Source organism: Moschus berezovskii, chromosome 4, assembly GCF_049115385.1.
Source record: "Moschus berezovskii isolate FMDL1 chromosome 4, NW_MosBer_1.0, whole genome shotgun sequence".
NCBI classification, from domain to species: domain Eukaryota; kingdom Metazoa; phylum Chordata; class Mammalia; order Artiodactyla; family Moschidae; genus Moschus; species Moschus berezovskii.
In genome coordinates this window covers 63,453,465-63,467,880 of record NC_142463.1, presented here as the reverse complement: position 1 = coordinate 63,467,880, position 14,416 = coordinate 63,453,465, and the positions used below count along the sequence as shown (strand labels likewise).

General features: G+C 40.4%; 1 protein-coding gene across 1 annotated transcript; it reads left to right on the top strand.

The window, feature by feature from the left end:
* Window positions 1-2,759: 2,759 nt before the first annotated feature.
* On the top strand, window positions 2,760-12,661 carry BCL10 (BCL10 immune signaling adaptor). Its single transcript, XM_055402451.2, has 3 exons — window positions 2,760-3,457; window positions 9,122-9,410; window positions 11,299-12,661. Exons 1-3 carry the CDS (start codon window positions 3,401-3,403, stop codon window positions 11,643-11,645), a joined length of 693 nt encoding a protein of 230 aa, XP_055258426.1. The 5' UTR covers window positions 2,760-3,400; the 3' UTR covers window positions 11,646-12,661.
* The last annotated feature ends 1,755 nt before the right edge of the window (window positions 12,662-14,416 follow it).

Below are 14,416 nucleotides of genomic sequence, written 5' to 3'. Positions count from 1 at the left end.
GCAGTTATGGTTTATTGTCATACACAGATGGACCAATCCCTTGGAGAGAACCTGTGGAAATATGCATGAAAAGACAGAAAATAGTCATTTCACTAGGCTCTGTACTCCTGCTCCTGAAAACTTATGCAAAAAAAAAAAAAAAAAGATAATTCAAAAGAAAAAAGGCCTGGGGAATATGTGGATAAAAAATTTAGGGACAAATTTGTTATAATAATGAAAAATTAGGAATAACTTGAGGACCTGCATACAGATTTCTCAAGAGGCAGGTCAGGTGGTCTGGTATTCCCATCTCTTGAAGAATTTTCCACAGTTTATTATGATCCACACAGTCAAAGGCTTTGGCATAGCCAATAAAGCAGAAATAGATGTTTTTCTGGAACTCTCTTGCTTTATTGATGATCCAACGGATGTTGGCAATTTGATCACTGGTTCCTCTGCCTTTTCTATAACCAGCTTGAACATCTGGAAGATCATGGTTCATGTATTGTTCACATATTAGGACTTCCCTGGCGGCTCAGACGGTAAAAGCGCCTGCCTACAATGTGGGAGACTCAGGTTCGATCCCTGGGTTGGGAAGATCCCCTGGAGAAGGAAATGGCAACCCACTCCAGTACTCTTGCCTGGAAAATCCCATGGACGGAGGAGGCTGGTAGGCTACAGTCCATGAGGTTGCAAAGAGTTGGACACAACTGAGCAACTTTGCTCACTTGAGGTCACCATGGGGAAGAACTTACCACTGCTCCCAGCCTGATGACACCACTCTCGTCTTTGCTGGGATCACTCTGGTAGCTTCCAGCTGATCTCTCGGCTTCCACCCTATATATCTATAATTTATTCTCTACTCAGCCACCAGAGTGATTCTTTGAAAAGGAAATGAAATCACTTCCCCACTTCAAAATGTTCTCACCACCTTTGTTTCTACCAGCCCCATTCAGAGCCACCACCTTCCGGGCCAGATGATGGTGATAGCTCCCTATCTGGTCTCCCCTCTCCCATCTTCCTGCCCCTCAAGGCAACAGTGAAAGTGTTCCTTTTTCAAATCGTAAATCGGATCATATCACTCCTCTGTGACGAACCCTCCAGTGGCTTCCCATCTGACTCAAAGTATGCCCATATGACTCAGAGCAAAGTCAAAGTAAACTTTTACAGTGGCACACAAGAACCTTATCCCCCCCAGTCACATGGATCCTCTTCATCGACTGTTTCCTCTTCTCATTGTATTCTTTCTCCATATGTCTACATGGCTCATTCCCTCAATTTCTTGAAGTAGTAATTCCAATCTCCCTTTCTCAATAAGGTTTTCATTAACCAGTCGATTTAAAATTTTATTACTCCAGACACTCTCATCCTATTGCCCTGTCTTACATTTTCTCTTAGTATTTATTATCTTCTGACTGATGCTAAAGCTGAAACTCCAATACTTTGGCCAACTCATGCGACGAGTTGACTCATTGGAAAAGACTCTGATGCTGGGAAAGGTTGGGGGCGGGAGGAGAAGGGGACGACGGAGAATGAGATGGCTGGATGGCATCACCGACTCTGTGGACATGAGTTTGAGTGAACTCCGGGAGTTGGTGGTGGACAGGGAGGCCTGGCGTGCTGTGATTCATGGGGTCGCGGAGAGTCGGACACGACTGAGCGACTGAACTGAACTGAACTGAACACAAAGAAATGGCAACCCACTCCAGTATTCTTGCCTGGAGAATCCCAGGGACACAGGAGCCTGTTGGGCTGCCATCTATGGGGTCGCACAGAGTCGGACACCACTGACGCGACTTAGCAGCAGCAGCAGCAACATAATAAATAATTTACACAATGTTTTTCAAATGTCTGTCTGCCATGCCCCCCACACACATATGCTAGAATTTAAACTCTGGGAGGAAAGGAATTGTTATCTATTTCATTCACAGCTGTTTCTGCAGCACCTAGAGCAGTCTTTGGCACATAGCTGACACTCAGTAAATGTTTGAGAAATGAAAGAACAAGTGGTTTAGTTAATTGGATTATATCTAGCAGATGGAAGATTAAGCAATCAGAAAAAATACTATGTATCAATATGGAAAAAGACATGTGACATAATGTTAAAAATAGAACCCCTGTGTTTTGATCAAATATAGATTGGTGTGGCTTTGTCAATGTTGTTCTTTTTGATTCCTTTCCTTTCTCTTCCCTTAATTGTTGGGATTCAAAGTTTGTTTTTGGTCCTCTTATCATTTTTACCTACCTTCTAGCTTCAAGTACCATCTACTTTATTTCTAGTTTACTTAGCATGTTGTCCAAAGAACCCTCTTGTGCGCAGGACTCTGTTTTGAGATTTTCATCCAGCCAGATTTTTACTGGGTATATACACCTATGTCAGTAGCTGGAATACCATTCTGAGAATAGTGATTTGTTCATCAGGCTCCCCAGTATAACGGTAGAATGGTTATCAGAATAAGATACCTAGAACACATTAGTAAGGACTCAATAAATGTTTTAGTAGTGTAAAATAATGATAAATTGGGTGCATACTGTGTGCCCAGTACCTGTAAGAACCTTACAGATACCACGTCATTTAATTTTCACAGCGGCCCTGTGAGAGGTATGAAGTAGACAAATCTTCATTATACGGATGAATAAATGAGGAAACATGTTGATAATAAAGAGACCAAAAAGAATGCAGACGTTAAATTAAGCGTTAGTGTTGGCACTGTAGGCGGTTTTTCTCTTTCATAAATTTAATACTGTTGATAGGCTGTGTACATGCGTCTCGTGCATGTGTAGGCACGCATGTCAGTGTCTGACCAAATAGTTTTAAAAGGAGTGAGCAAGCAGCAACAGAAAATCGTTGGATAGGGTCTGGGAAAAGGGGAGGACCCATAAAGTACAGACAAGCAGAGACCCGACTCCACCTGTGAACTGTCTGCGCAGGCGGCGACCGCAGGCAGGCAGAGCAGCTAGCACCCCACCCACGGAAACGATTCCCTTCGGGGAGGCCAGCCCGCTGCCACTCGCTGACGCTCAGGAGGCTGTGGGCGGAGCCACTCCTGAAAGGCTCCGGCAGGGGGCGGGGACAAGGGTGTCCCGCAGGCTAGCTCTGATTGGCTGCTGTAGAGACTGGGCGGGCGCTCCCGGTGGCCCCCCGAGGGGCGGTGCCTGCTCCTGGGCCTCCGGGAGGGAGAAGGATCCGGGGTTCCGAGCTCCGCTTGTGGACGAGTACGTCTGCTGCGCCCTCGGCTCTGCCGGAAGCACCACAGTTTGACCTACTAGTCCATCGGTCCTCGAAGGGGCAGCCCTCTCCCTCCCGACCCTCTCCGCCTCCCTTCTGCCCCTTCACTCGAAGGCCGAAGCCCGCAGCCTGGGCGGGGCGGCGCAGCCGGAGCTCCTGGACCCGGAAGCAGCGCCATCTCCCGCCTCCGCCATGGAGCCCCCCGCGCCGTCCCTCACCGAGGAGGACCTGACTGAAGTGAAGAAGGACGTGAGTAGCGCAGCCTTGCCCCGGCGCCGTCGCGGGCTCGGGGTGGGCGGGGGCGGGCGAGGAAGGCGGAAACCCAGCGTCCTAGTCCGAGTCGGAACTGGAGGAGGAGTCCGGGGTCGGAGAAGCAGAACGTCCAAGAACCGCAGGACCGCGACGAGCCCTGCACGCGAGGGACTTCCTTGCCGCCCTCTGACCTGTTAGTCCACGTTTTAAATCAGTGAAGGCAGGGTTTGGGTTTCTGAAACCTTGTTCAGTGGAGCGTTTCTTCGCAGTCAGCTTCTTGCCCACTCTTCACTCCTCCCCTGGTGATTCCATCCCAGGTGCGCTTTGGAGCTGCGTTGCTAGGGGTCGACGACTCAAGTTCATCCTTGAGTCAGACTGCCTTGGCTGCTGGCTCGACCTGGAGCAAAAGCTGGACCAGATAAAGCGTCCCAAGCAGCGGAGCAAATACGTGAAACTTTTGCAAAAGGGGTTGGGGGAAGTCGACAGCTGAAAAGCACTACCTGGAATTCCCCTACTAAGGAAACACCCACGTATTTAAATTGAAGGGGCGGGGTGGGGGTGGGGGGAGAATAGAAGAAGTCGAGAATTAATGTACAGGTAAACGCTGGAGATACTCAGTAGCTAAATTATGCTCTTCTGCTTGGATGATGAAGTGCACAGATCTTAGTATTTATTCGTAGAGAATGACTTTATTGAGGTCTGACCTGTTTCTCTTTTCCTTCGCTTTTAGTAACTTGTTTTGCCACATGAGACTTCTCTGAGAACCATCAAAATACTTTATATTCAAATTAAAAACAATATGAACTGTGTTCTGGCTTACCACTGCAATACTTATACAAAATCATCTTTGTGAACTAGACAGAACAACAGCGTTTTAAATGTTTGCTTTTCCCTCACCGGTAAGGTTTATTGCACTGTACTCATAATTACAGTGAGTAGTTACAGAATTACTGTGAGCAATTCTGATAATGAATTAGCAGAAGGAAACTGGTTATGACTGGGACGTGTGCCTTAGTTTCCTCCTCCAACAGATAGTTGTGGAGCACTTATTTTATGGAAAGTACTGTTCTTAGGCCTGGGAAGATACCAAAAAAAAGTCCCCCCGGCTTTATATTCTAGTTAAGACTGGGATATTGATAACTACTAAAGTACAAAAGAGTGTTGTGTTACTCAAGATTTGCGCCAGTAAAAACATGAACTTCAAGAGCTAGGCCTGCTGTGTCACAGTTGACAATGTTCCCAACAACCTCTAAGGCAAATAATTGTCTTTCCCATTTTATAGTTGATAAGACAGGTAGTGAGAGGTTCAAGTGAAAAGACATAAAACATGTACATAAAAAACCTATACATATAAAACCTGTACAGATGTGAAGGGAGGCTTCCAGGCCTTTATTTTTTTCCCATCTGTTCATTGATACTTTCCATTTCCATGACTTCGATTTACAGCTGTATCAGAAATTCATAACCTTGGGGAATCATGAACAGGTCTCAGGACATCTATGAAAAACAGTGTGTGCGCATCTTTTTCTTAGAAATTTTGTTCATGATATTTTCAAAATGGTTTGTGACCTTAGAAGTTTTAAAATTATCATTCACATATTTGGACTTCCTTCTTTCTCATCTCTAAGTGCTTATTTCCAAATATCTACTGGAAATCCACTTTTATATCCTTCAGACTCCTCGCTTTGTCTAAAATTGAATTTTTTATCATCCCTCCCCCAAAGCCACTTGCTATTTCTACTATATTCTCTGTTTTGGTGACTAGTGTACAGTTTTCCTTCTGTATCCATGGGGGGTTGACTGCTGATACCAAATTCATGGATACTCAAGTCCCTTTTATAATATGGTATAATATTTGCATGGAACGTACATACATCTGCCCATATACTCTGAATCAACTCTAGATTACTTATAATACCTTCAGTCGTGTCCGACTCTTTGTGACCCCATGGACTGTAGCCCACCAGGCTCCTCCATCCATGGAATTTTCTAGGCAAGAGTACTGGAGTGGGTTGCCATTTCCTTTTCCAGGGGATCTTCCCAAACCAGGGATCGAACCCAGGTCTCCCACATTTCGGGCAGAGGCTTTACCGTCTGAGCCATCAGGGAATCCCTTTATAATACCTAGTATAATGTAAATGCTATGTAAACAGTTGACCCACACAGCAAATTCAAGTTTTGCTTTTTGAAACTTCTGGAAATTTTTTTTCCCAAATATTTTTGATCCATTCTTGGTTGAATCCGAGGGTGCAGAATCTGCAGATATAGAGGACTTATCCACGTGGAAACTCCCCCTTTTTTTTTCCAGGCTACCACTTCTTTACTATATCGCTTCTCCCTGTATACCTCATCTAGTTGTTTCTCTCATCTTTGAATTTAGTTTAGTTTCATAAATATGGACTACACACTACTGTGAGGCTGATACTGCCATTGATTCTAACAGTTTAAAAATTTAAAACGAAGACAAAATTCTAGTTTGAGAACAACTCAACTTCTTGGGGCAGGAGGAGACATGTAAAATGATAATTGTGAATCACAAAATAACGGTGAATTTTGCAGTCATCCAAAACATTATCTACTTGGCACTCTGCTAAGTTTAGGATATACAGAGTTGAACAAAATGTACCTGGTTCTTGCCTGCTTTTAACATGTGAGTTCTTAGGGTTGAAAACGAATGTATAATTTCAAATTATGGTAAGTACTGTGAAGGAGATGAACAGGTGCTGAGGCAATAGCAGGATAAGGGAGAAATTACTTGAGATAGGATATTCAGGGAAGGTTATGTTTAAACTGATTCCTGAAGGATATGACAGAACTGGGGAAGAACATTCTAGACAGAATAGAATTTGCAAAGGATCTAATGCAGGCAAGCTGTTGAGTGCCTTGAGGTGAAGTTAGGATGGTAGGCTAGGGCCAGATTATAAAGGGTCTTATAGATGGTAGTAAAGTGGAATTTTCTTCCCAGGTGTAATGGAGACCTATTGAAGAGTTTCCTCTGCCTAATGTATGGACTAGGGTGAGCAAAAATGAGAAGAGGGCAACTAGTGAGGCGATTCTTGGACTTCATAGAGGTGAGAGATGATGGCGATTTGGATCAGGGTACAGGTAGTGGAGATGGATGGAATAGGAGAATTCCATTTTTTCAATAGTAGTGATAGGACTTGGTGATGATTTGAATGTATGCGCTATAGGACTTGGTGATGATTTGAATGTATGCGCTGAGGAAGATAAATATCAGCAAGATTTGGTGGGTGGGTGATCGAATGTATCAGGTGGGTGGAAACGGAAAAGTCAAGGATGGGTTGAAGGTTTATAGCTTGTTGAATAGATGGTGGTACTCCCAAGTGAGTTTACAATGTCAGAGGAAAAGGATAGGAGAAGATAAATTTGGTTTTGGATGTGTTGAATTTCAAGTATCATTGGGATCTCTAGGGAGAAAGTCTCGATCACATAGCAAAATTTAGGGATCAACAATATATGGTAGAAATGAAACACATGAGGTTTTCCAAGAACTTCATCTTTTAAATCTATTTTTCTCTGTCCTCATCCTGTCAGCTGAAATTCATGCACTCAGCATGATATATGTAAGATATGGCAGCAGTCGTCTAACAGTCCCCTTTGACCCCAATTTTTGCTTCTCCCAGCCCTCTGTAAAACTTTTCTTATGGCTTCTTATTTATAAGCCTTTGATGAGGTTTTGGCTGCAGGGAAATGTAATTTCCCCTACTACATACCTTTCATGCCTCTTGCTCAGGTGTGGCCTCTGTAAATTTCCCAGGTCCTAGAGGCAGAATAAGTTGCCTCTTCAATGCTTCCCCACTACTTGACCTATATCTTTTTATTTTTCTGGGTCATATTCCATTATCTCACAATTACTAACTTGAGTTAATAATGTATTCTTCAACCAGACTATGTGCCCTTTGCATGAAGAGTTTAAGTCTTGTTCATCTTTGCATATCCACTGTCAGCACTTGGCATATTAGGCATTTAGATATGCGAAATGTGTCTTGTGTGAATAAATAAATGTGGGAATTTAGTGGACTGAGAACTCTAGGAACCCCTTCACCTAAGCTACTTTTCTGCCACCACATACTGGAGTATTTTGAAGATTTTCCATTGCCTTTAGTTCATCTTTGTCAGTGCTAATCAAATTAGTCATCATTGGCATCATCACTAACATTTACTTACCACTTATATGTACCAAGCACTTTTCCAAGTACTTTACATATGTTAAGTATTACATATCTCATTACACTCAGATGAGGAAACTGAGGCCCAAAGGAGTGAAGTTACCCAAGATCGCATATCTAGTAAATGAAGGAGCTATGTAATACAGCTGCTCACATCAAGTTATTAATACCATTTATGGAGACCCAGGTCGATTTTTGGCTAATTAAGCCTCACTCGGCACTTGTCAGGTGTGCATGCGTGCTAAGTTGCTTTAGTATTTTCTGACTCTTTGAGACCCTATGGACTGTAGCCCTCCAGGGCAAGAATACTGGAGTGAGTTGTCATGCCCTCCTCCAGGAGATCTTCCTGAACCGAGGGATCAAACCCATGTCTCTTAGGTCTGCTTTGGCAGGCGAGTTCTTTCCCACAAGCGCCACCTGGGAAGCCCTTGTCAGGTGTAGGCCTGTTTATGTGATTTCTTTTTATTTCTTAGTTTTTTTTTTTTATATCAATGTTTTTTTTTTTTCAATATCAATGTTTCTTTCTTCCCATACCTTTCTGCGTCCCAAGACTGAGTTAGATTATCGTCTTGCCAGCTGACTCCAAAGACAGACACTTTATGGTCCCCTTTAGTTTAGGCTCTTTTTCTTTCTCTCTCTTTTGGGGTTTTACTCTAGAAAGATGCACAATTAATAACGAGAAAGTTATAAACCATGAGACCTCTCCCTAAGTTATCCTCTCTGGTCCTGACTAATCATAGATTCCTTACTAAATGGAAACTAAAATGTCCAGTAACCTCTGCTCTCATCTTTACCTCTGAAGGCCCTCAGCATACCTCTTATTTCCACAGACCCAAGATCCCTAGAAGAGACTGGCCCCCTCCCCACAATAGTTTGATCTTGGCTTATAGTTGTGAAGATGAGATCAGAGCAGGATGGAAGCAGTGAGGAATATCTAGTCAGAGACCTTCTGTCTCCTTCCTCTTTCATCTTTTTTAAATGTATATAATTTTTATTTATTTATTTTTGTGCTGGGTCTTCGTTGTTGCACAGGCTTTTCTCATATTGCCCCAAGTGGGGGCTACTCTCTAGCTGTGGTGCACAGACTTCTCATTGTGGTAGCTTCTCTTGTTTGGGAGCATGGGCTCTGGAGCATGCGGACTTCAATAGTTGCAGCACGTGGGCTCAGTAGTTGTGGCTCCCAGGCTCTGAAGCACAGGTTCAAGAGTTGTGATGCACGGGCTTAGTTGCTCCACAGCATGTGGAAATCTTCCTGGACCAGGGATCGAACCTGTGTCTCCTGCACTAGCAGGCAGATTCTTTACCACTGAGCCACCAGGGAAACCCTGCTCACTCATCTTAATAGCATGCCTTTAGTAGGGCTGAGCTTCCTGACTTCAGGATGTTTTCTCTTACCAGTCAGATTCCTAACTTACCATCAGTCACCTGTATGACTTAGGTGTTACATTAAGCCATATTTTATTTCTTTCAGGCTTTAGAAAATTTGCGTGTATACCTGTGTGAAAAAATCATAGCTGAGAGACATTTTGATCATCTACGAGCAAAAAAAATACTCAGTAGAGAAGACACTGAAGAAATTTCTTGCCGAACGTCAAGTAGAAAAAGGGCTGGAAAACTGTTAGACTACTTGCAAGAAAACCCCAAAGGACTGGATACCCTGGTCGAATCTATTCGACGAGAAAAAACACAGAACTTCCTAATACAGAAGATTACAGATGAAGTGCTGAAACTTAGGAATATAAAACTAGAGCATCTGAAAGGTAAGATATCTTAGGTATCCAAGAGTTCATTTAATGTAACAATGCTTTTGTAAGTAGAATGCCAAACAGAAAACCCAGAAATGACCATTTTTGCTTTTATTTAAAAAGTTCAAGCTTCAACATTACATTTGATTTGCATTTTTTTTAACCTTATTTGATTTCATTACATTGCAAAAGTGAAGTATCACTCAGTATTCCGTATTTCTGTTCATTAACACTATGTTTTGGAGAATGCATGGCAACCCACTCCAGTGTTCTTGCCTGGAGAATCCCAGGGATGCGGGAGCCTGATGGGCTATCGTCTATAGGGTGGCAGAGTCGGACACAACTGAAGCGACTTAGCAGCAGCAGCAGCAGCAACACTATATTTATAGAAAACAACCATAATGAAATTGCAGTATTTCATAGAAACATAGGAGTTTGTTTCTAAAGTTAGTAGGATGCAAAATTAATCTGTTAAAAAGTAACCCCTGAAAATGCAGATCACAAATAAAGAACAGTGTATAAAGTATTTTACCTTTGATAAACTCTGGTGGTTTTTCTTCCACCAACATAGTTGGCCTATGTTGATAAGAATCATGCTGTATAAATTATACGTGACTTTAAACACTAGAATCACACTCAGTCTGGCGAGACGAGAGAGGCATGAAACTGATACGGATTAAGGGAGGAGCCACTTCACCCCTTCTGTTTCGCCCTCACCCTGGAGCACACTCACTGATTGGAATGCTATACAGAACTGTCTGCACAATTTAAATTCCCCTCTCCCCCCAGTCCCCCATTTTTTCCCCCTGTCTCTCTCTACATAGCACTTAAGATAAATGTGAGTGTGATAACAGCTCTGTTCCAGCTCTTTTAAGAACTAGGGAAACAGAAATGAGTAATTTAACTTTACCTTACAGAACTCAGTCTATAAGTCTGAGGCTGGAACACACGTGAAGTTTCCCCTTGAAACATATTTAAGAAAATAGTTTTTCTTCCATGGGACAGAAATGCTGACTGCATTGTGAAGTTGAAAAACCAGTGGAAAAAAAATGACATACAGATGTGCTTTACAGACTTTGCAGGTGTTATGCAAAATCTGTCAACTCAGAACCTTTTCTGTGCCTGTACACAGTTGGGTTGAATATTTGCTAAGCCTAACAGAAAGATAAATGCATTTGTATTTATTTCCACCATGAGGCTAATTGTTGACTATATCCTTTGGATATGAAAGAATTTTTTGTTCAGAACAACCACTGCTATTTAGTAAAATGGTAGGTTGAGAATCAGAACACTTTTTGTGTAATGTGAAGAGACTTGGGTTCTAGGTGTCACCTTAGCATGAAGCAATCCTGGAACATTGGACATGACTTCAGTGTTCTGGGCCTCAGTCTTCTCATAGTGTCTCTCATAGTGAGAGGCTATCCTAGATGCCCTCCAGAATCCCTTCCACTTCTAATACTCCGTGATTCAGGAATTGAAAGTCCTTAACTTATAGAATTTTTGGATATATCCAGTTTTAATTTTGTTTTTATTGGGTAATGTTTTGTGTGTGTGTATACTAGAATGCCTAAAAATATTTTTTAGTTGTAAAAGCTATTTCTTATTCTATGAATAATTTTAGGAGCTGCTTTATTTTTTCAGGTCCTTCAATGGTTAAGTATAAGTACAGAAATTAAACGTGAATTTTAGCATGTCGTTTAACTTCCTTGAGATTATTCACTTGTCTCAAAAATGTAAATAGCAGTATACTTCATGATTGGCAGGAGCAGATAAAATGTGAAATGGATTATGACAATTTATAAACTGCTGTTTAAATCTGTATAACCTTTAAAAAATTCCAAGATGGGTGTGGATTCACATTTCCTAGTTACTTCTTATTTATATCTGAATAATTGTATTGTAGGACTGAAATGTAGCAGCTGTGAGCCTTTTCCTGATGGAGCCACAAATAACCTCTCTAGATCAAATTCGGATGAAAGTAATTTCTCTGAGAAACTGAGAGCATCCACCATCATGTATCACCCAGAAGGAGAATCCAGCACGGCCCCCTTTTTTTCTACCAATTCTTCTCTGAATTTGCCTGTTCTAGAAGTAGGCAGAACTGAAAATCCGACCTTCTCTTCAACTACACTTCCGAGACCTGGGGACCCTGGGGCTCCTCCTTTGCCTCCAGAGCTGCAGTTAGAAGAAGAAGGAAACTCTAGTGAGATGTTTCTTCCCTTACGATCACGCGCTGTTTTGCGGCAATGACAGTTTACTGCCTTTTACTTTTTTTTAATGATGACAAAAAATATTGGAAAGGATATGAATCATAAAATTGCTACAGTGACTCACTAATATTGATACATGTTTTATAAAATGCAACATAAAATACTTTGTAAATAGAATTTTCTAGAATAAAAGAAGCATTTTTAGAGAGCTAAAGTAAGTGTTGATCATATTCAATGTTGATCATGTACTTTTCAGTATTTTCAAATTTCAAAAGTTTGAGATTTAGTGTTTTCACTCTCTTCATGTGTTAGAAGAGAGTGTCTAATAGACAACATTTCTCTATTTGAGAATAGAATGTTAGACTGTGAATAATGTTTCTTCCTTGTGAGTTTGCGCTAATAAGTTTCATAGTCTAATAGTCCTTTCCAACCATTCAGCAGTAAATTTAAGCTGTTTCCATTTGGTAATAAAGCCTATCACTACTGGGAAAACTGCCAGCAGACAGAAAAAAATCTTTTCCCCACTTAGTTGGCTTCCAGACACTTACAAAGTCCCCTTTTGATTCAGAGGGATATCTAATGGGATTTGAGCCAACTAAGGTATCAATTTGCCAAAATACATGTCTTACTAATTTTACTAACAAATACTACTTCCTTAAAATTGTGACATTCTTTGCTTTATCATTTTTATTCCTAAAGAAAAATATTGGCATAAACTTCAGTTATTACATATAATTTGATGAGATTTTTAAAAATACTTTTTTCTGTATTTTTTGTTCCCTTTTAATGAGGACCACTGAACAGTTGAAATAATTAGGACAAAATGGTTTTTGTGTGTGTATATTACATTCTATTTTTAATACTGTTTGGAACAAGCAGATAATTTGTTCTATGACAAAGTATGACTTTCTTTACAAATTTATAAATCTTCTGCTTTCATTGTTCTCATTAAATTATAATTATCTATTTCCAGATACCTGTCTTATATATATTTCCATTACTTGCAAAAAGCAGAGATGGAAATATGCTATTGAAAATAAACATTTTTAAGTTGTAGTGCTGTGTTTTGGAAGTTTCAATTTTTTCAATTGGAAATACCTAGAACTATTTTTATATGTACCAATTTTTATAGGAAATATTACTTCAAGTTGTGAGATGAAGTTAATTTCTGGATGGACTGATGAAATTATCAATCATGAAGAAGACTGGCGTATTGGCTTTTAACTTTTTTTAAAGACTGGGTGATTTTTATAGTATAAACATTTTCCAAGGATTTTGGAGAAGCATGTTTCACCTCCAGGATAGCATAATAAGATATTGGCAGTTGAAAAAAAAAATAATGACATTATGTTTGAAGAAATCTTTTTAAAAAGCAGAAGCAGGCTTTTCATTTATTAAAATAAAATTTGATACGCAGTTACTTTTTTTGTTAAGTTTAAGATTTACTTGGAATCAAAAATCTTAATTTAGATATGCTGTAGCACCTATATTTATATTAATACTTTTCTTTCAGATTGTTGACTAACTATGTAAGCAATAAAATTAAGGTTTTTGGGTTTTCAAATTCAGGCTTTTGGGTTTTCTGAATCCTATGAAGTCAGTTTTTTTCCTTTAAACACTGAAAACTAGCTGTTGCCAAAAATGTGTAAATTTGAATGGTAGTCTAACATGATAGAGTGCAACTGGTTATTGGGTTGATTAATGCAGCAGTGAAAAAGTTCACAGATACATTATCACTTAATATAAAAACACACAAAATTGAGAATTTATATTCTAGAGCAGTCCTAGGTTTATGGAAAACTTGAGCAGGAAGTAGAGTTCCCATATACCCTCTCCTGTCCCGTTTCCTGTGTTGTTGTTATGTTCAGTTGCTAAGTCATGTCTGCCTTTTTGAGACCCACACCAGGCTCCTCTGTCCTTCACTATTTCCTGGAGTTTCCTCACATTAATGCCCATTGAGTCAGTGATGATATCTAACCGTCTCATCCTCTGCTGCCCCCTTCTCCTTTTGCCTTCAATCTTTTCCAGAATCAGGAATTTTTCCAATGAATTGGCTCTTCACATCAGGTGGCCAAAGCATTGGAGCTTCAACTTTATCATCAGTCCTTCCAGTGAATATTCAGTGTTGATTTCCTTTAGCTTTGACTGATTTGATCTCCCTGCTGTCCAAGGGACTCTTAAAAAGAGTCTTCTCCAGCACCACAATTTGAAAACATCAATTCTTTGGTGCTCAGCTTTCTTTATGGTCCAAGTTTCACGTCTGTACATGACTACTGGAAAAACCCCAGCTTTGACTATATGGACCTTTGTAAGCAAAGTTATGTCTCTATTTTTAATGCTCTCTCTAGGTTTGTCATAGCTTTCCTTTCAATATTAAAAATGTTTTAAAATATATATACTTAACAATTGTATAATATATTGTTTGAAGAATCATATAGTAGTATGATCAATATTTAGTTATACAATGATTATTGACTTGGGAAAAAAATAGCTAACCGAGGAGCAAATCGATCTTTAATTGTTAAATGTACTCTTAGGAAAGTTTTCTGAAAGGACAGCTAAATTTAAGCACAATTGGTAAGTAACTTTAGTGCTGCTCCTAAGTCCTCACTCCGAACTTGACATTCTACTTAATTATCAGACAGTTGTCCTGTGGTGGTTCTCAAACTTTGCTGCCCATTTTAAATCACCTAAAGAGCATTTAAAGATCACAGTGCCAGGCTACACCCTATTGCCAATTAAATGAGAATGTCAGAATGTTTGGATTGTGAAAGACAGTCAACAGAAGTGTGTCAAAATTCCTAGGTAATT